This window comes from Anabrus simplex, chromosome 4 (assembly GCF_040414725.1).
Source record: "Anabrus simplex isolate iqAnaSimp1 chromosome 4, ASM4041472v1, whole genome shotgun sequence".
Taxonomy (NCBI): Eukaryota; Metazoa; Arthropoda; class Insecta; order Orthoptera; family Tettigoniidae; genus Anabrus; species Anabrus simplex.
Genome location: NC_090268.1, coordinates 390,100,804 through 390,122,569, shown reverse-complemented (window position 1 = coordinate 390,122,569; position 21,766 = coordinate 390,100,804). Strand labels below are relative to the sequence as shown.

The 21,766-nt window shown below is 42.3% G+C and overlaps 1 protein-coding gene across 1 annotated transcript in view; it reads right to left on the bottom strand.

Moving 5' to 3' along the window:
• Window positions 1–11,299: 11,299 nt before the first annotated feature.
• Window positions 11,300–21,766, bottom strand: part of LOC136872749 (facilitated trehalose transporter Tret1) — a 28,060-nt gene continuing 17,593 nt past the window's right edge. The window contains exon 4 of the mRNA XM_067146579.2: window positions 11,300–13,776. Within this exon, the coding sequence (XP_067002680.2) occupies window positions 13,477–13,776 (300 nt within the window). The 3' untranslated portion in view covers window positions 11,300–13,476. The remainder of the gene's footprint in view (window positions 13,777–21,766) is intronic.

Genomic DNA, 21,766 nt, shown 5'->3' with positions numbered 1-21,766 from the left:
AGACAACTCCCCAATCTAAACGAGCGGTCGTGCTCAGGGCTGGTTTCCTGAGCAGGCTCCATTGAACTGCTCAATTAGGCCTGTCAAGCTCCAGACTCGAACCCCATTGAACATATTTGGGCAAGGTTGGAACGCCATATAAAGAAACACTGACCTCACCCTCCCTCTCGTCCGCAAGATGCTTTGTGGAGCTTTATGTTGGCTGCATGGGACGGGATTACCCTCGACAAGGAATACCTTACGAAGCTTGTTGAGTTAATACAACATCAGCTCCGATAAGTAGTTCAAGCCGATGGGTGGAGCCTACTGGACGAGGTATTAAGTCATTGCTAAAATAGTTATTTTCAGGACTTACATAATAGAAAACGCAATGCCAGATTTCGCAATGAACAGAAATACACACGTATTTCGATAAAGCTACACACTAAAAGCTAGAGTACGACTCGAAACCTGGTTCTCACCTTAACAGGCACATACACTTCCTTGAAGTTAACTGGCACCCTTAATATTGTTAGGCTATTGCTCGCGGTTAATGGCACGTAACATATTTACATCTCTACAGCAGTCCTACGTGGACCAGTTGTAATAAATTACGCGCTCATTGCAAGCATTCGGAGTGGAAATGCAAAGACAGTTGATATGATACAGTATAGAATAGCGAAGTCCGCTTCAAAAAAAGTTGATACTAGTATTCGAACCCCGGATCTCCTGGTTCATAACCAAGAATCCTTACCTACACTAACAATTACTAGCCGTGAAATGCTTCACCATCGACCTTAGCTTGCCAAGCGTGTCCCTCACATTGAATTCTATTGAATTCTTTTATGCTATTCTGATATGCGGAGAGTTGGATTGAGTACTGATAGTCGCATTTCGTCAGGAACGTGTCCTTTAACAATAAACGAGTTGCATTACTCTCTGTTTTACCTGTACCGCCTCACTCGAGAACGAAGATACCCGACACAGAAATGTTCATGCGTTAGGTTTTTGATTGTTCAACTGTACAGCCAGCCATGCCCTTCGATATCGGTCTTGAGCACTATGACTTACAAGGGAAGGGCGCGAAGCGGGGAATCACGACTCTTACGCAAATTTTGCACACACGTTAAATGAGTCAAGGATAACACAATGGCAAAAGCATTTATTTTGGAAATTAACTTATGCAACTACGTTAAAGTTATCATGTTTGAATTGGCGCTCTTGGCTTCGCAGGACTGCGGCGCGTGCTGGGTACACTCGTTGAGGGTCCGCGCCACTGATCTTTTCTTTTCCGTTAGGTCTAGTAATTACGTAGTACGTCGTAAAGGTGATGGTGCGGCATGAAGAGAAATAATTTAATTCCTGCATTGATTGTGGAGCAATAAAGGCAATCGACTAAGATTGGTGATGTCAGGCATACAGCCTCTCTATGTTTTTTTTTTTTTTGCTATGGGCTTTACGTCGCACCGACACAGATAGGTCTTATGGCGACGATGGGATAGGAAAGGCCTACGAGTTGGAAGGAAGCGGCCGTGGCCTTAATTAAGGTACAGCCCCAGCATTTACCTGGTGTGAAAATGGGAAACCACGGAAAACCATCTTCAGGGCTGCCGATAGTGGGATTCGAACCTACTATCTCCCGGATGCAAGCTCACAGCCACGCGCCTCTACGCGCACGGCCAACTCGCCCGGTGCCCCTCTATGTTACTCTAACTCGTTAGCGTAAAGACGACCGACGAATGACCCAAGACAGCTAAGTGGTAATCATGTGTATGATATTGTATTGTTGCTCCCCTGAATGTTCTTGTTAATTTTATTTTAGATTACAGCATGTAAAGTAACTTGAAGAAGACAAATAGGATCTTTAAAACATATTCCAATTAGTGACGGCTGTTACGTAAATTCCCAGGTGATACGATCGTTGTAACAGTTACTAGGTACTGCGTGTGAAATTCAACCTTGTGGTGAAGATAAAATTAATCACAATTATGAATTGAAGTCCCGTATACGCCATCTTTGATTACATGAGGTAAAGTTTTACATAAAGAAGTGTCAAATGCAGGTTAAGTCAGATTGTAAAAGAAGAGATGAAAGTATGCCATAAAGCTGTCATGGACGAAGAAACCAAACCTTAATAATAAATTTCACACTATAAATATTAATGAAATTCTATTATGATTGAAATATTAACGGAATAATTAGTTGCATCACTAAAATTCAGATGCATTGTGATTTCACATTGAGGGACAATTAATAGACTGTCAATACAATTCGTTAATCATTTAATCCAAACGAGGATGTCGACCTATAGCCATGTTTGATAGTAAGTCAAATATTTGCCATCGTATTCAACTACACAGGATTTTTTTACAAGTTGCTTTACGTCGCACCGTCACAGATAGGTCTTATGGCAACGATGGGATAGGAAAGGGGTAGGAGTGGGAATGAAGCAGCCGTGGCCTTAATTAAGATACACATCGAGATCGATAGCTGCTGTCGCTTAAGTGCGACCAGTATCCAGTATTCGGGAGATAGTAGGTTCGAACCCCACTGTCGGCAGCCCTGAAGATGGTTTTCCGTGGTTTCCCATTTTCACACCAGGCAAATGCTGGGGCTGTATCTTAATTAAGGCCGCGGCCGCAAGTTGCAAAAAAGAAATTAAGGTACCATGTGGTTAGGAACGCGCAGCTGTGAGCTCGCATCCGGGGAATCGTAGGTTCGAATGCTGGGGCTGTAATTTGATTAAGGCCCCTACTGCTTTCTTCCCATTCCTAGGCTTTTTCTGTCCCATCGTCACCATAAGACCTGTGTGGGTGCGACGTAAAGCAAATAGCAAAATAAATGTCGAACGCCTTTTTGAAGGGTAACGGTTGCCAGTAGCAGGGCTAGGCGGGTTCAAAAACTAGGCGTCAGCATTTTTCTGCTGAGTCAGCACCCTAGATCATTGACCCCATCCAAGGTCATTGATCCCATGACGTCATGACCACGTGGCAGTGGCGTCACATCGTTTGTAAACAAAGCCACGTGCTTTTTGACAGCTGTCAAGGTGACAACCTCAGTGCTGCCATCTTGACGGGGCTAAACCTGACAGCTGTCAGAAAGCATGTGGATTTTAAATTCCGCGCCCACGTGCTTAAAGATGGCAGATGATATCTTGACAGCTGTCATGAGGCACTTGGATTTTAAATTCCGCGCCACTACGTCGTTAAGATGGCAGCAGTGAGGTTAGGCTCTGTTAAGATGGTAGCAATGAAGTTAACCACGTTCACTTGTTTAAAATTCACGCCCATGTGGTTAGAATCTGTCATTTCGGCAGCTGTCAAAAGCACGTGGATTTTAAATTCCGTCCTTAAGATGGCAGCAGTAAGGTTAGGGTCTGTCAAGATGGTAGCACTGTGGTTAGTCATGTTCACTTGTTGAAAATCCGCGTCCCACGTGGTTTGGACCTGTTATCTTGGCAGCTGTCATTCGGCACCCACGTGGTTAAAGATGGCAGCTATTATCTTGACAGCTGTCAAAAAGCACACGGATTTTTAATACCGCGCACTACGTGCATAAGGTGGCAGCAATGAGGTTTAGCCCCGTCAAGATGGCAGCACTGAGGTTAGCGATGCTCACTTGCCCAAAATGTGAGGTTAGGATCCGTCCAGATGACAGCTGACAAAAAGCTCGTGGCTATGTTTACAAACAATATGACATCACGGTCACGTGGTCATGATGTCATGGGGTCAATGAACCAGGCGTCAAAGAACTCGCGTGCTGAATCAGCGGAAAAAGTGCTGACGAGGTGGTTTAGAACTGTCATAGCCCTGCTACTGCAGCCCAATCAAGAGACTACGATGAACTGGTGCAGAAGGAGCTAGGTTGCTTCGCAGATCTTCTCTGCTCGATATTAAGTTCCGTATGCACCGGCGTTCCTGTCGTAATAATTTTCTTTTGCTAGTGGCTTTACGTCGCACCGACACAGATAAGACGTATGGCGATGATGGGATAGGAAAGGCCTAGGAGTTGGAAGGAAGCGGCCGTGGCCTTAATCAAGGTACAGCCTGGTGTGATAATTGGAAACCACAGAAAACCATCTTCAGGGCCACCGACAGTGGGATTCTAACCCACTATCTCCCGGATGCAAGCTCACAGCCGCGCGCCCCTGACCCCACGGCCAACTCGCCCGGTGAATAATTTTTAGAATACCTGTGCTCCTTAACATGAACTCTTTAGTGCTAAATATTTGTAGTGGATTATTAGCTAATTCCAGTTAGCGAAACAACGATTTCAAGCAGTATTGTGTGTTTAACGATGTGAAATGAATATGGAAAGGGACTCGCTACAATAATCTAGCTCCTTGCCTCACACATCATCAACAGCGGAGAGTGAAGCTGCTGTACTAGAGACGCTCAATCCAGTCACGCTTGCCAACAGTCAAAAGGTTATGGTAGATCATTTGTTAAATACTTCCGTCAGGACCTTGAATTTTCAGGAGAAGCAAGAAATCATAATACAACGTAACTTGCCTATTAGCGAAACAAGAGCTGCCTTTCAGAATTCATGAGGAGAGCACAATGAACTTCTTAATCGGGGAAAATATGTTCAATTCTTCCAATTACTGACGCAGTATGATATGAAATTGGTCACACATTTACTCAACACTAAAATATTTAAAGGAACGTCAAATCGAATCCAAAACGACGTTATTCAAAGTTCCAATGACGTAATTCTAGACACAATAAAACAAGAAATAAAAGATGTACCTTTCGTTGCAATAATAGGTGAAGAAACAACAAATGTAGCCAAATGTCGGACTGAATGGCTCAGGCGGTTGAAAAGCTGACCTTCGACTCCAACTTGGCAGGTTCTATCCTGGCTCTGGTGGTGGTAGTTGAAGTTGCTCAAATACGTCAGCCTTCTGCCGGTTGATTTACTGGCACGTAACAGAACTAACGGGACTAAATTCGGGCAACTCAGCGTCTCCGTAAACCGTAAAAGTAGTTACTGGGACGTAAAGCAAATGATATGATTATTCATTATAGCAACATTTCAGCAACTTTACGCTGTAATTCGTTATGTAGAAGAGGGTGAAATTCGGGAAACATTTTTAGGTTTCACTGACGTCAACAGATATTGGAATTCAATTGTGACGACAAGATCGCAGCTCAAGGATATGACTGGTGGCAAGATTTCCTGGAAAATTAAGCAGGCACTAGTGATGAAAAGACGCCCCAAATCACTTTTCAGGCATTGTTATTCTCATCGCCCAAAATTAATCTTGTCTCAGTCAGTTAATTTCTTAAAGGAATTCTACATATTATTTATGATTTTGAATGGAATTTCATATTTTTTTTCTCATTCCTCAAGGCGTATGAATACATTGCATTCACCGGAAGTAAAGAAGTGTTTACCAGCCGTGGCTGCAACACGGTGAAACTACAACTCCAGTATATCGTCGCTTAGGAAACAATACCACATATCACTCACATATGGAGTCCATTAGAACAATTTTCGTTGAGTTCATTTTTCTTCGTGTATGTGTGGAGGAAATGAACCCTAGCCGGCCGCATGGCATAGGGGTAGCGTGCCTGCCTCTCGCCCGGAGGCCGCGGGTTCGATTCCCGACCAGATCAGGGATTTTCTCTAGACCTGAGGGCTGTTTCGAGGTCCATTCAGCCTACGTAATTAGAATTGAGGAGCTTTCTGACGGTGAGATGGCGGCCCCGGTCGCGAAACCCCAGAATAACGGCCGAGAGGATGCATCGTGCTGACCATACGGTCCCTCGTAATCTGCATTCCTTCGGGCTGAGCAGCGGTCGCTGGGCAGGCCAGGGCCCTTTCAAGGGCGTTAAGTGCCGTGGTGTTTGGTTTTTTTGGTTAAATGAACCTTAAATAGAGTATAATGTAGAAGTGTGTAAATATGCCATCCAAAATACATTCGTACTCATGGTTTGGTAATGTTCATTTACTTTTGAACGCAGGCATAGGAAAATGAACACAATGAAAATTGTTTTGATGGACAACGTATCCATTGTAGCTGTGAGGAGTGATCAGGTTTTAAGAAAATAATAGTTAGGAATAACATTGCCAGATACGCGGTATTGTTTTTTAAGGGACGATATGAAATTAAAACAGAACTCAACACATATTTTAAGGAGATTGTTGATAATCGGGACGGCTGGGATGCGGACACATTTGTTTCTGCTAAATGTCATTTAACATCTTTGAAGAATTTCGACTTTTCTTCTGGAAATATTTTAGCTACATTTTCTCAGGCACTGATACGTTGATAATACTAATGTTATTTGCTTTACATCCCACTAACTACTTTTACGGTTTTCAGAGACGCCGAGGTGCCGGAATTTAGTGCCGCAGGAGATCTTTTACATGCCAGTAAATCTAACGACACGAGGCTGGCGTATTTGAGCACCTTCAAATACCACCGGAATGAGCCATGATCGAAACTACCAAGTTGGAGTCAGCCTGGCACTGAAACGTTATTCAACATCCTCGAGACTAAGACTTCAGATATTAAGCATTGTATTGCGAAAGTGAACGAGACCATTGCCTGCGTTCAAGAACACCGACAATGTTGATACCATATAGGCAACGCTAGAAGGAAGTATGGAGAATAAAACTCCCGGCAAGCGCTGCCGGGAAAATGAATCTGATGATCTCAGAACGGGATATCCGCGTATTCATAACGAAATCATTTATGCCATAGTCTGTCAAATGGAAGTTAGATATCATGTTTTGAGAAAAATTTCAATTTATTGAATTAATTGACTCGAAGAAGTTCCTGTCCTTTAAAAACAAATTTCCTGGAAGTTTGCTCGGATCTCTTAAATCAATTTAAAAATGTATGTTTCATTTTGAAAATTTTCTTAGTGAGTTAGTGGCTGTGTACAGATTGTCAGATTCTTCTGGCAGGGCAGTGACCGATATTGTGAAGTTCCTAAAGGACACATAATTGGCCAAAGTAGCGTATCCAGGAGTATTTCATTGATGTTGCTTCGTATCTGCTATTCTAGTGGGTACGTCGACAGTAGAACGTACTTTACCCTGCCTGAAAAGCAGGGGTGGCCCTACCTTGTGCTGCAGTGCTGCAGCACTTTGCCTATTTGAAAAATGAATTACTTTAAAAATATTATCTGCAATCAAATACAGTGCATTGAAAAAGACGTCAGCCAAAGAATAGGAAATTATTCAACTCCCCTCACAACCAGGTAACTAGTGATGTGCTCCACGCCGGGTGACTATACTGGGCTGTGCGATCACAGCATAGCGAGAATTTCTATGCTCTTTGCCAATAAGCAGCAACTCTGCCTTTTGCGCATGCGTGCCCAACTTTTCCGATAGGCTGTGGAAACAACAGCCAAGACCGCCACGACATCACTTCACAGCGATTTTTCGTTCGACCACGGAGTGGCAGCACTAGTCAACTTGCATTACGACCGAAATGAGGACATGGCAGGTGGCACCCTCTTGACTCAACGGTAGTATTTAAGAGGGGATCGCTCAAAGTAAACAGGAAAACAAAATAGTGTAGAGCTGTTCCCGCCAGGTCTTTTAATACCAAAGAGGATATAATACTCCCAACTTGTCTATTCCATAGCCACCTTTGTAAATCGATGAACTATAACAATTGTGTACAACACAAACAATATGTCATATCTGATGAAGAAAGGGCAGCCAGGTCAGCCAGAATGAAGAGGTTTTGGGAAAGGAAGAAGATGATGCAAGCTAAATCTTTAGTTAATTCTTTGTTAACGTAAATGTATTTGGGTTTGATTTAAATGCTCCAATGTGGGCGTAAACTATGTAAATAAATAAATAAATAACAATTGTACTTTTTATGTTGTCAAAATTATATTGTAATTTTCTTTACTAAAACTGTCTAGTTTATAAATGACACTATAAAATCATAACATGTAATTTTGCATTTCGACGTTGCTGGTTTATTTCAATGATTTTCGTAACATTGGGAAGTTGTGCTTTGCGCGCTCACACGAAGTGTTTGAGTTCGTGAATATTTTGCCATTGCAGGTTTTATTGTGTGTTTAATTATACAGTTTTATAGTTTTTTATGAGGATTTAGTATATGTGTTGGGGTTGTTTGCGTATTTGTTCAGTGTGGAAAACTCAGTGGAGAGCCTCTTGAAAACCGCATACTGGTATGTTTCTCAACATTTTTATTTTCTGAAGTGGGGATGCGTTACAACACACAACTGATTTTCTGCACCAGCCGCCACTGCTAAAAAGTGTAAAATATTATGTTCCAATCACTCAGTGTGAATACAGTTTCTCCAGAATACCACTATTATTACTTGAAAATGTATCACTGACCAAACTTCAAAATCAAAGCAGCTTCTATAGTGTATTTGTAGAGAAATCTGCCCATAAAGAAGACAGGGAGATTCCATTTCGGTAAGAATAAAAGAGGTAAGCTTTATTATTGTTTTGATATGGCTATTTAGAATTTACTTTGTATGTGTATTTGTCAAGTACTGTCATGTCGGTGTCCTTAGAGCTAGTGCCCTCTGAAAAATGTCTTCGCACGCTACTGACTAGCCCCATAATTATGTTATTTCACAGTGTTACGGATGACCCACAGCCAACATTTCTGATAAGCCATAAGATATAGTCTGCACGGTTGTTAGGATTACACTCCCATCACACATCTTGTGACACTAACTTCCCTAACACAAATTTTCAGGTGATCCCCCCAGACATAAGACATGTTTCTTTCTACAAAAAAACATTACTTTTAACCATGTATGCGTATGTATGTACGGTATTGTTTGCGTTGCATATATTTGTATATGAATGTGAATTGGAGATATTATGAAAAAGCGTGAAAAATTACTGTACATGAATTTAGAAGACCTTATGGACACATTAGTAGATTTGAGAAAGTTTTCTGTACTTGTCTTAAACCAGCTCTGGCTTTACGTCCATTACCTGCAGCTCAGCAACTGAACTACTAAGTTGAGACAGGCTTTCTGACTTCTCGCATGGAACGACATCTCCGAGTGGAACACAGAAGTTACTCCTTACTCCTCAATTTTTTCTCGGCGGGTTGTTCACCAGCTTTACTTCAGCTGCCTCGCCGACACTAAAACTGCACATCGGCTGACACCTAGTTGGTAGTCGGCCTCCCCAACATGCTTACCTGCCTGCTTCGTAACGTCAACCTCACTCTCTCAGTCGACGACATCCTCCACCAACTCCACAATGCAGGCATCCCCGTTCATTGCACCACCAGACTACTAACCAGTTCCGGACTATCACCAGATGCACTTCTCTATCTCCACACAGAGGACGACGTCTTTCGCCTCCTGAACAACGGCGTCTATATCCATCGCATCTTCCATAGTGTGGAAGTTACTCATGCGTACTTCATGGATCAGCTCAAAGCTACTGATTTTACTCCGCCTGCAACTATCGCGCCCCCACAGGAGACCTCCTGCCAGCTGCCTTCCTACCAAGTGGAGTCTACACCGTCACACCAGCAGACATAGTGCACCGTTTCTACATCTCCCACAACTACCACCACCATCTCCTCTTCAACCTTCACCCCCTCCCCTGTTCCCATCACTACGGTTACAACCAGTCATCCTGCGTCCATAATGACTTCTTTCCTCCCTCACCCCCAACACCTGAAGAACGTCAGTCCCCGTACATGACTCCCGCCACATCTGCAGCACTGTCTTCGACACCATCGTCTTCCAACGCCGTCGAAGAAACACCAACCTCATCGCAGTCATCATCGTCTCGCCACACCATGTAAAGCTGTGCGATCCGTTGAGTGGATCCTGCTCACTCAGAACAAGCCATCCTCCAACAACTTCGAACAGAAGGCGTACCCATCCGTCGAGTTTTCAGGATCAATAACACCTCCGGTCCGACGTACATGGCTCGCACCCACCTCCCTACCGCCGCCAATGTTCACCATCTCATCGCCAATGGAGTCTACATCTTTGGCCATCGTTACAAAGTAGAGCCATCGCTTTCCCTACCCCAACCTGTTCTACGAGTACATCCCTCCAACAATACCCGTCGTCGCACCCGTCCAACCCTTCCCTATCGACCTCCTCCATCCGTTTACCCTCCCCTACCCCCAACCGGTTTCTTCCCACATCATCTCCGACACTAGACATCTTGCGATTCCTAACTTCTTCTCTCTGTAACATCACTGCGACCCTGCAACTCCTCACCCTCCATTTACAGCCTGGTACACTTCTCTAAACACTTCACCCCTAGTGCACACCCCTAGTTCCTTCCCATCACTGTAGCCAAGAGGCAAAATCTTCCCCCTTCATCTAACTCTTACACATCGATCCATCCACCTCCTTTATTCTCCGCACCACAAAGTGCTCTTCACTTCTCCTGGCTAGAGAGAGGACGTTACCCTCTAGGTGGCCCACCCCACCCCTATCGGGTGGGGAATGAAAGCATTTGAAGAAGTAGAAATGAACTAGCGTTGGGTCGTTCATGAAGTAACTAGTTCATTTGAACGATTCGTTTATTTTAACTGGTACGAATTCGTTCAAATATTTTGAACGGGTCGTTCAAGCGAGCATACAGCATGGTAGAGGACCTACGCAAGCACCATCTATTGTAAAATATACGTACTAAATCGCACCGCTAGGTCATAATAAACTACTGTACCTCGTTCATTTGAACGACTTCGTTCATTGAACGAAGAGCCGCGAGAGCTGTTTCCACGAAGGCAGCACAAATGAACTAGCTCGTTCATTTGAACGACAAAATAAGCTCGCACGCGAATAGCCAGTGGCGTGCCGTATTAATCGTCACATGACAACACATCTCCTCTCACACTTCTCAACTGGGGGCGGAGTTATGGAAAATGAGAAAGCTTATCTACCTTTCCTTCTCTCGTCGATACCATTTCTTTACTTAAGCAAACTGGCGGCGGCATTGGATAGCTGTTTTCTGTTCGTGCACATAATAAACTAACTCGTTCATTTCAAGGAAGTGCCGCGAGAGCTGTTTCTATGGCATCACCTCTTGAACTACCTTGTTCATTTGAACTAGTTCATTTGAACAACTCGAGGTGGCGAACGATATCGAATGAACTAGTTCAAGCAAATGAACTAACTGGACAAATCCCTAAGCTGAACAGATTCTAGGTCACTCATCTCCACTGTAGCTTGTTAACACTAACAAGCCTGTAGGGGAGGTAGGGGAAGATGGGTGGAAGAGGGACAACAGTTAAGCGAAGAGAGAAGCACTACGTGGTTATATTAGAAAATGAATGAATGCTAATGATTTTTGGCGGGAATGAATGTGTTGCAAAGAATTAAAGAGCAACTATTTTGTATGACTTTATTTTTAGTGATAAAATAATAGCCTACAAAACGGTCTCGAGCGACGAGCCACTGCGTAAATTCATGGAATTTCGGGAGACTAGAAAAAGTTAAAAGTTACATTAATTGAGTCGACACAAAAAAAATAATGACTTTCTTCTTAACAAATCACTTAATATTTAAAACATTTACACTAATAAAATATATTTTGGGAAAAGATGCAAGCATAAAGCAAGCAAGCTTTACGTAACTGTTAATATCGTGGTAATAGTCGTGGGTTCTCCAGGTCTACGTGTAATCCACAGGGATGTGAATTTTAACTTCAAAATTCCTAAATGCATTAGCTGGGATTCGAACCAAGGATACCTTGAAAATAAGAATCAATAGACTGTACTATTTGACTATCACAGTCTGGGTGACTATACATTTGACCAAAAGGCTTTCTCTTCTGACTGAACATTTACGTTTATAGCTCGCAGTACATAACGGTTGTTCAATTGAAATAAACTGGTGTATAGAGACTTATGCTAAATGTATGGCACAACATACACAGTATAAAAAGGAAATTGAGTAAATCCGCAGATAATTAACACCACCATTCTGGCAACTGCCCCAACGCTGAGCAAGTTCCTCTGTACCTTTCACAATGAAAGACGCTGGTTGCTTCTTCCACAATATTAGGAACCGCTTGATCGTTGGTTAAAAACTTGCTTTTAAAGGCTTTCTTCAGCAGATCAAAGACGTGTACTATCGCAAGGGAAGATAGCTTGAATGTATATAAAGCGAATACTGTGTCGACTGTCCATTGTTGCGTCGGCATCTTCCTGACACAAAAAATGATTCTGCGTTGTTGTATTCCTTTGGATGTAAACACTAAACACGTACGTTGCTTCAAGTTTTCCTCTGCTTAGCGGGCTCAAACACCAAATCCTGAGTTGTTTACGAACTCCACATCACGAAGTACTGCTAAGTCTGATGCTGATGATGATGATGATGCTTGTTTTAAGGGGCCTAACATCGAAGGTCATCTGCCCCTACTGCTAAGTCTTGGCTGTCCAGCACTGTCTGTATAAAAAACAAAGAAATGGCGTATAGCTTTTAGTGCCGGGAGTGTCCGAGGACAAGTTCGGCTCGCCAGGTACAGGTCTTTTGATTTGACTCCAGTAGGCGACCTGCGCGTCGTGATGAGGATGAAATGATGATGAAGACGACACATACACCCAGCCAACGTGCCAGCGAAATTAACCAGTAATGGTTAAAACTACCGACCCTGCCAGGATTCGAACCGGGGATCCCTGTGAACAAAAGCCAGCACGCTAACCATGTAGCCATGGAACCGGGCAGCACTATCTATGTTTCAAATGAACAACCATTACAATTTAAAGAGCTTAAGCTATTAGGCCATGTCGGGTACATACAGTACTTTGTGCGTACCAAAGAGGTGCTAAGTGCACGGCAAATGTGGCCAAACACACACACTGGACACCGAATGCATAGCCTTTTTATAGGTGCGAAAGTCTTCTAACTGAGACCTTGCCATTTCTGTTCTCTTGGTCAAGATCTTTGAGGCAGATCTGACAATACTTCTAGAACCATCGTAGCCACCCCCGTAGGCTATTCTCACTGAACACATCGTTCGACTCGTTTACTGAATGGTCAGGGTACTGGCCTTTGGTTCAGAGGGTCCCGGGTTCAATTCCCGGCCGGGTCGGGGATTTTAACCTTCATTGGTTAATCTAATGACCCGGGGACTGGGTGTTTGTGCTGTCCCCAACATTCCTGCAAATCACACACCACACATAACACTATCCTCCACCACAATAACACGCAGTTACCTACACATGGTAGATGGCACCCACCATCATCGGAGGGTCTGCCTTACAAGGGCTGCACTAGGCTAGACATAGCCACACGAAATTGTTATCATTACTGATCACATCTTTGTTTATTTTTTCACCCTCATTGTCTAGCCTCAACATAAGAGACCAAGCAGAAGTCCAACCCGCTGGGGACAAATTGGTCTTCCCATTCAGGCACAGCTAAACTGCATGGATGGTTAGTGATTGCCAGAATCAAGCCAGCGTTTCCATTTTAGTATGGAACTTACTTGTTTATTCGAAGTTTCTTCCAAAGCTAAGAGTGAAATCTCTTTACAGCATCCCAGTCGTTTTTATTTGAATCTCTACCCGTTTTTATTTGTATTTTCATCATAGAACAGTGAAGTACCGCACCAATCGTACGATTTTGTCATATGGTACGGCCGACCCTCAGCCTTAGTTTCTTCAGAATTGTCTTTGTGAGCCATGAGTGAACTTTCTGGTGTTGTAGATTTCTTCTTGGACCTGGACAGTTCTTCGTTGATCTCCATGAGGCTCTTTCCTTTAGTCTCTGGCATCACAAAAATGCTGAACACTGCGGCGCCCACGCAACTGCCGGCAAATATCCAAAACGAGACGTAAACACCCCATTCGTCACTGACCACCTGCAACAAACAATCAAGTTATTTATACACTACCACCTTACAGCATTGTCCCTTCCCAAAATATTTAGGAGTCACATTAGACAGATCCCTAACATATAAGCATCATATTAACAACACAGCCGCCAAGATTAAAAGTCGGAATAATATCCTTCAAAAATTAGCCGGCACCTCTTGGGGCGCAAACAACCAAGTGTTGAGATCTACTGCTCTAGCCCTTTGCTATTCAGTTGCCGAATACTGCGCTTCAACTTGGCTGAACAGTGCTCATACTGCGAAGATAGATGCTCAACTAAATCAAGCAATGCGCATTATAACTGGTTGCATTCGCTCTACACACTCAGCAATATTCCACCGCCTTGCTTAAGAAGGTCTGAAGCTCTTCTAAAATTGTGGAAGAAGATCAACCAGGACTCCAACCTCCCCGTTCATCAAGATATTAATCAATTTGCCCCTCCACGACTTAAGTCTAGATCTCCATCCTGGCGTGCTGCACTTACACTGGAAGAATCTGGGTTCTCAATCACGAACGCCTGGTTACATCAATGGCAACAGTCTTCTGTTCCCAATCAACATCTTGTGACCCTACCTCATGTTCAACCTCCCGGATTCCATCTACCCAGACGTCAATGGAGGACTATAAACAGGATTAGAGTCAATCAAGGAAGATGCGGCTATACTCTTTATAAATGGGGCTGGCAGAAGTCTCCTGGGTGTGATTGTGGAGCTACCTCACAGACCATCTACCATGTAATTGTCGAGTGTCCACAGAGAGCATTTCAAGGTCCTTTGGAGGACATTCATAACGCAACTGAGGAGGCCTTAAAATGGATCAATGGACTTGATTTGGAACTATAGGCTTCTGTTTGTATACATTGTGTACTTATTTGCATACTTATTTATATAATCTTTCTGTGTACATCATACGATAAATAAATAAATAAATAACCAACAAAAACTAGGCCCTTTATAAATAGTTTTGCGTTTCAGAAATGGGCCTTTCCTGGACATCACGAAATGAAGTTAATTTTACCGCTCGTGTGTGACAAAATAGCTTTAATGCACACGCCATGGCCTTCTGTATTACATCACTGCTTTAACAATGTACCTAAATCACGAAGTTAGTGATTATTTCCTTTCCAAATACCAGGGGAAGATTATAATAATGTGGCAAATTTGTATTGCTATTAAACAAGGATGGCATGAAATTGTTAGTGTTAAACAGCAGAAGTATGTACAGAAGGGAATAGAATAGATTAGAACCACGGATAAGAATGATATCTTGAATGCGAAAGTTTCCCGAGGACTTGGACAGTTTATCGTAGAGACAATATAGATTCTATGGGGAAGGGGGCGGGTGGTATTCATTTTGGGAAAAGGAGAATCTGTAAGTTACGAAGCGAAGGACGAGAAAGATAAAATTCTAGACAACATTGTATTTAGGGGGTTTACAGACTTGTAAGGGGTAACGTTGACGTGGAATTATTTGATGAGATAATTAGCTAAGTAAGGAACGACACCGAAAATACCGTGATTGTAGCTGTTAATCTCAATGTACCAAATTTTAACTGAGAATGCAATGAAAATGACACGAAATGTGACCAACAAATGATATATAAGTATATCTGGAAAGGTCAGCTGGATCAGAAAGTAATTGAACCAACTAGAGGGAAGCATATTGCAGACGTAGTACTGACAAAACAAGATTAGCTGTATAATAAAAACTGTTGTCATAAGTGATCACGGAGCTGGGTTGTAATTAAACATAAATGTGATAGAAGGGAGGGTTATAAGCGTAGGACTATTAAGTAGTACCATATGGCTGATAAGGGCATGAGGAATTTTAAATAAATAGATGTGATCGCTGGAAGATGGTAAATATGAATGTGTGGGATGGGTTTAAAGCAATAATGGAGGAGTGTAAACACAGGATATGGACTTTTAAACGTGGTAAGGAATAGTAAAGACGCACTATGTTATAACAGAGAAACAGAGATTAAAATGGAGCTTCGGGCTGGAAAGGAACAGATTTAGGAATGGTTGTGTAAGTAAAAAAAAAGGAAATTCAAGGAACTACCAGGAACTTAAACTGCACAAAAGAATTCGGCTGTGGATAATATGATGGCAAGCTTAATAAATTCAAGTCATGTGATTTTTAATGAAAATGGAATGGTACGTGTAGATACTTTAAGGCACAAATCGCTTCCAGGTTCCCAATCCATTGTTTGCCTAGTCTTTTCTTAAAGGATTTCAAAGAAGTTTGAAATGTATCAAACATCTCTATTGGTAAATTCTTCCTATCCCTAAACCCTCTTCTAATAAACGAATATATGCCCGTTTTCCCTCTTGAATGACAAATTTATTTTCACATTATAATCTTCCCTACTTTTACAAACTCAATTCATGTTTATTCCTCTACCAAGATCCTTCCACGCCATCTAACAGCTCGGAACATACCGCTTAGTAGAACATCTCGTCTCCTTACTCCTAAGTGTTCCCAGCCCAAAGTATTCGTACAACTACTTTTTTGTCGAAAATAATCCAGAACAAATCGTAATGATTTTCTTTGGATTCGTTCCAGTTCTCGAGTTGAGTAATCCAGTGGGGGACTCGCACACTAACCATACTCTCATCAGTGATCCATACGTTCTCTCTTTACAACGTTTTTACAACCCCTAAATAACCTCATAACCATAAGAAGAATATTGTAATCTTTGTTTGCAACCTCGTTAGTGTGATTACCCCAATGAAAATATTTCCTTATACAGTAAAACCTGCTCAAAGCGGAACATGAATAAAGCGGAAACTTGTACACTACGGAATACATTCTCGGTCCCGGTGAAGCTTACGGAGTTACAAAGTTCTTACTTTTGTATAATGCGGAATCTCCTCAACGCTGAAACGAAAAATGAAAGAATTATATAAAATCTACTTCTACATCCATCCATAATTATTATAGACCATTATGCCTTTCAGCTCTCAGTCTGCAAGCCTCTGTGTATTTACTAAACGTTGCCACAATCCCCTGTTTGCAATTAGAGCTGTGGCCTCGTTTAGTTCTATACCTCTTATCTTTAAAACTTTAGAAGCTGAGTCTAACTACGTCGTCTTGGTCTCCCTCTACTTCTCTTACCCTCCATAACAGAGTCCATTATTCACCTAGGTGACCTATCCTCCTCCATTCGCCTCACATGACCCCAACACCGAAGCCGGTTTATGCGTGCAGCTTCATCCATCGAGTTCATTCCTAAATTAACCTTTATCCATTCATTCCGAATACCTTCCTGCCATTATTCCCACCTGTTTGTACCAGCTATCATCCTCGCTACTTTCATGTATGTTACTTCTAACTTATGAAAAAGATATCCTGAGTCCACCCTGCTTTCACTCCCGTTGGTCTGAAAACTGACCGATGTAAAGATAGTTGCGTCCGGGAGATGATTTCCTTCTTACAGAATATTATTGATCGCAACTGCGAGCTCGCTCTGCTAGATTTACTGCACCTTGATCCAATCTCACCATTATTACCATCCTGAGAGAACACAAATCCTAAATAATTCAAATTATCTACTTGTTCCAGCTTTGTGTCACCAATATGACATTCAGTTCTCTTGGATTCCTTACCTACTGAGATCAATTTAGTCTTCGAACGGCTAATTTTCATACCATACTCATTGCACCTATTTTCAAGTTCCAAGATATTAGACTGCCGGCTTTCGGCACAATCTGCCATTAAGACAAAGTCGTCAGTATAGGCCAGACTGCTTACTACATTTCCACCTAACTGAATCCCTCCCTGCCACTTTATACCTTTCAGCAGATGATCCAAGTAAACTACGAACAAAAAAGGTGAAATATTACAGCCTTGTCTTACCTCTGTAAGTACCCTGAACCAAGAATTCATTCTACCATCAATTCTCACTGAAGCCCAATTGTCAACATAAATGCCTTCGAATGATTTTAATAATTTACACTTAATCCCATAGTTCCGAAATATTGCGAACATATTTTCCCTCCTGTACCCTGCAATATGCTTTCTCTAGATCTACGAAACATAAACATAACACCCTATTCGTTTCGTAGCATTTTTCAATTACCTGGTGCATACTGAAAATCAGATAGACAGCCCCTCTGTGGTAAGAAACCACACTGGTTTTCATCCAATCCTCTCAACCACTGATCGCACCCTTCCGTCCAAGATGCCAGTGAATAATTTGCCTGATATATTAATCAATGAGATACCCCGGTAGTTGTTGCAATCTTTTCTGTTCCCTTGCTTATAGAAAGGTGCAATTACTGCTTTTGTCTAATCTGAAGGTACCTTACCAACACTCCATGGTAATCTTACTAGTCTATGAGGCCATTTCATCCCTGCCTTCCCACTATACTTCACCATTTCAGGTCCAATTTCATATATTCCTGCTGCTTTATGATAATTTACCACCTTCTTCACTTTCTCAAGCGTAATTTCACCAACATCATTTTCCTCTTTCGCATGAGCTCGGTTGTTTGCGACACCACCAGGAATATTTCCTTTTATGTTGAGAAGATTTTCAAAATATTCCTTCCATCTCTCCAGTGATTCCCTGGGGTCTATTATGAGGTCACCTGAATTACCCAAAACACTGTTTATTTCCTTTTTCCCTCCCTTCCTATGAATCTTTATTACTGTACAGAGAGGTTTCCTTGCTGCTTGACCTAGCCTTTCCTGGTTATTACCAAAATATTCTTTCTACTTCCTTTTGGATTGAATAATTTATTATTTGTTTCGCTCTGTTTCTTTCATCTACGTACAGTAAAATTCCTTGTCAGCATCAGCACTTGTTTGGAGCCATTTCTGATAAGCCTTCTTTTTATGTTTCCAAGCTGCTCTTACTTCATCATTCCACCAAGGTGTTCGGTTTTTCCCATCTTTACACCCAGTTGTTCCTAGGCATTCCCTTGCTGTTGCTACTACAGCATTCTTGGACGCCACCCATTCTCTTTCTATATCCTGAACCTGCTTACTGTACCCTGTTCGGAACTTCTCACTAATCATATCCATGTACTGCTGTCGAGTTTCCTCCTCCTGGAGATTTTCTACCCTTATTCATTTGCAGACAGATTTCACTTTCTCTATCCTAGGCCTAGAGATACTTAGTGCAGATCAGATAGTGGTCTGTATAATCGAAAAATCACAGGATGCATTCCTAACAGATTTTCGGAATTTGAAGTCGGTTAAGATAGGATCTGGTACCCCTACCCTCCCATGCGTAGCGGTGAATAGCCTTGTGCTTTGAACTGATGTAGTCCTACGTAAAATACTTGTACATTTCCTGTGCTGATAACATCAATGTTATTGTTTAGACATACTGACGCACGTGTTTAGAGAGAGTGATAGTACGGATGGTGGAACGGGTAGACAATATCCTACTTGTGTCAAGGAAGAAACAATCCCTGAGAGGTAGAGAACTTCATTGAAACTGATGAACAACTTACAACACACACCACATTTTCGATTCAGCTACAACCCTTCAAGCAGTGAGAAAGGCCGTGAAAGAGGAGAAAACAGAAAAAGAAAGATACAAGTTCCGAATCCACGAACAGGCCCACAGTGGTTTTGTGACGTAAAGCAATTTGCCATTACATATTTTCCACTCTTCTTGAGCTAATGCACTCAGCTCAGGACTGCATTCAGAAAGATACGATTGGAATGAAGGGGAAACAAGTTTGTTTGGCCTGTGGAAGAAAGCTTAGTGTTGTGAAGTACTGTACAGATATTCTTGCAGTTGCACCGACTAAGTGGGAGGGGGGGGGGGGGTGGTAAGACGTCACCCCCAACATATAGTTTTATATCAGGAAATGAAATTCGAAAGCTGGTGGTTCCTTCAGAGAACAACATTTTCCAATGGAGACTGTTCAAACGGTACAGCTGGTGGTAGAGCTTTTCACATTTCGTGCCTAATATACAATAATACGTAATAGCACGTTCCACTTTTTTTTTTTTTTACTTTTGATAATTTTTGATAACCTCGTACATAAAACATCCCATCAAAATATTAATTATTAATGAATCAAGCTCTATTTTTCTGTTTACCCGTGAATATTATTGTAAACTCCACACATAACACACGTTCAAAAATGTAATAATAATGTTATTTTGCTTTACGTCGCACTAACTACTTTATTGGCTTTCGGAGACGCCGAGGTGCCGGAATTTTGTCCCATGGCAGGTCTTTTACGTGCCAATAAATCTACCGACACGAGACTGTCGTATTTGAGCACCTTCAAATGCCCCCGAACTGAGCCAGGATCGAACCTGCCAAATTCAGGTCAGAAGGTGAGCGCCTCAACCGTCGGAGCCACTCAGTCCGGCTCAAAAATTTATTTGAGAAACGAGCTCTGTTAAGTAACTGTTCTGTTTGTTTGTGAATATTGTTATTATAGGTTATAGGAACATTTTCGTTAATATTTGTTCCTTATTTCACATGCCTGTGTTCATATGAATCATGCGCCCTCAATAATTACCCGAAGTTGGCGCGCCTGGTTTAGTGATGGAAATAAGTTTAAGGAGCGTATAACCAGTGCCTAAATTATTTACTGTGTATCACAATGTACATAATAATAATAATAATAATAATAATAATAATAATAATAATAATAATAATAATAATAACGCGCAGTAATAATAATAATAATAATAATAATAATTAACGAATCAGTGTACTATATGTACTACATACATCAGTCCGGATAGCCGTGCATCATGCGTAAACCCCAATTAATATTTTAAAATGTTGTATACTCTATTATGTTTTGTGTAACGGTGGTAGTGATTAGTGTTTCTTCTTCCTCTTTATTGGTTTACCCTCCAGGGTCGGTTTTTCCCTCGGAATCAGCGAGGGATCAAAACTCTATCGCATCAAGGGCAGTGTCCTGGATCTTCAGACTCTGGGTCGGGGGATACAACTGGGGAGGAAGACCAGTATCTCGCCCAGGCGGCCTCACCTGCTTTGCTGAACAGGTGCCTTGCGGGTGGATGGAAAGATCGGAGGGGATAGGCAAGGAAGAGAGAAGAAAGCGGCCGTGGCCTTAAGTTAGGTACCATCCCGGCATTTGCCTGGGGGAGAAGTGAGAAACCACGGAAAACCACTTCCAGGATTTCTGAGGTGGGAATCGAACCCACCTCTACTCAGTTGACCTCTTGAGGCTGAATGGATCCCGTTCTAGCCCTCGTAACACTTTTTCAAATTTCGTGGCAGAGTCGGGAGTCGATCCCGGCCTCCGAGTGTGGCAGCTAATTACATTAACCACTACACCACAGAGGCGGCTGCGATTGGTGTTTAAGGCAAAAAATAAGAAAAGAAAACAACGTATAGTTTTTGGAATGCGGTAACTTGTTTAGTTTGGAAAGAAATATTTTGGTCCCTTGCTATTCCGCTTGCAGCAAGTTTAACTGTATTAACACATCGAAGTACTTATTTTTTTTTTCTTTGCTAGTTGCTTTACGTCGCACCGACACAGATAGGTCTTATGGCGACGATGGGACAGGAAAGGGCTGGGAGTGGGAGGGAAGCGGCCGTGGCCTTAATTAAGGTACAGCCTGGTGTGAAAATGGGAAACCACGGAAAACCTTTTTCCGGGCTGCCGACTGTGGGGTTCGAACCTACTATCTCCCGAATACTGGATACTCGCCGCACTTAAGCGACTGCAGCTATCGAGCTCGGTGTACTTATAATTACCCCACCCCCACACCCCTAGAATATCACCCCCATCAACCCAGTAATTAACACTTGGTGAAACTTACAAACTGGCTTTTCATCCCGGTTATCATCATGTTAGTTGAGGGTTCTTTTTTTTTTTTCAGTAAGGCACATTCGTGGCTCAACGTATTAATGGTCTCCGGATTCTGAAAAGATATTGGAACCCCTACATCCTCAGTACAAGAAACCCGTAAGAAGAAAGCAAAACTTTCCTAACAAGACTCAATCTATTACCTGACGACAACCTGGTG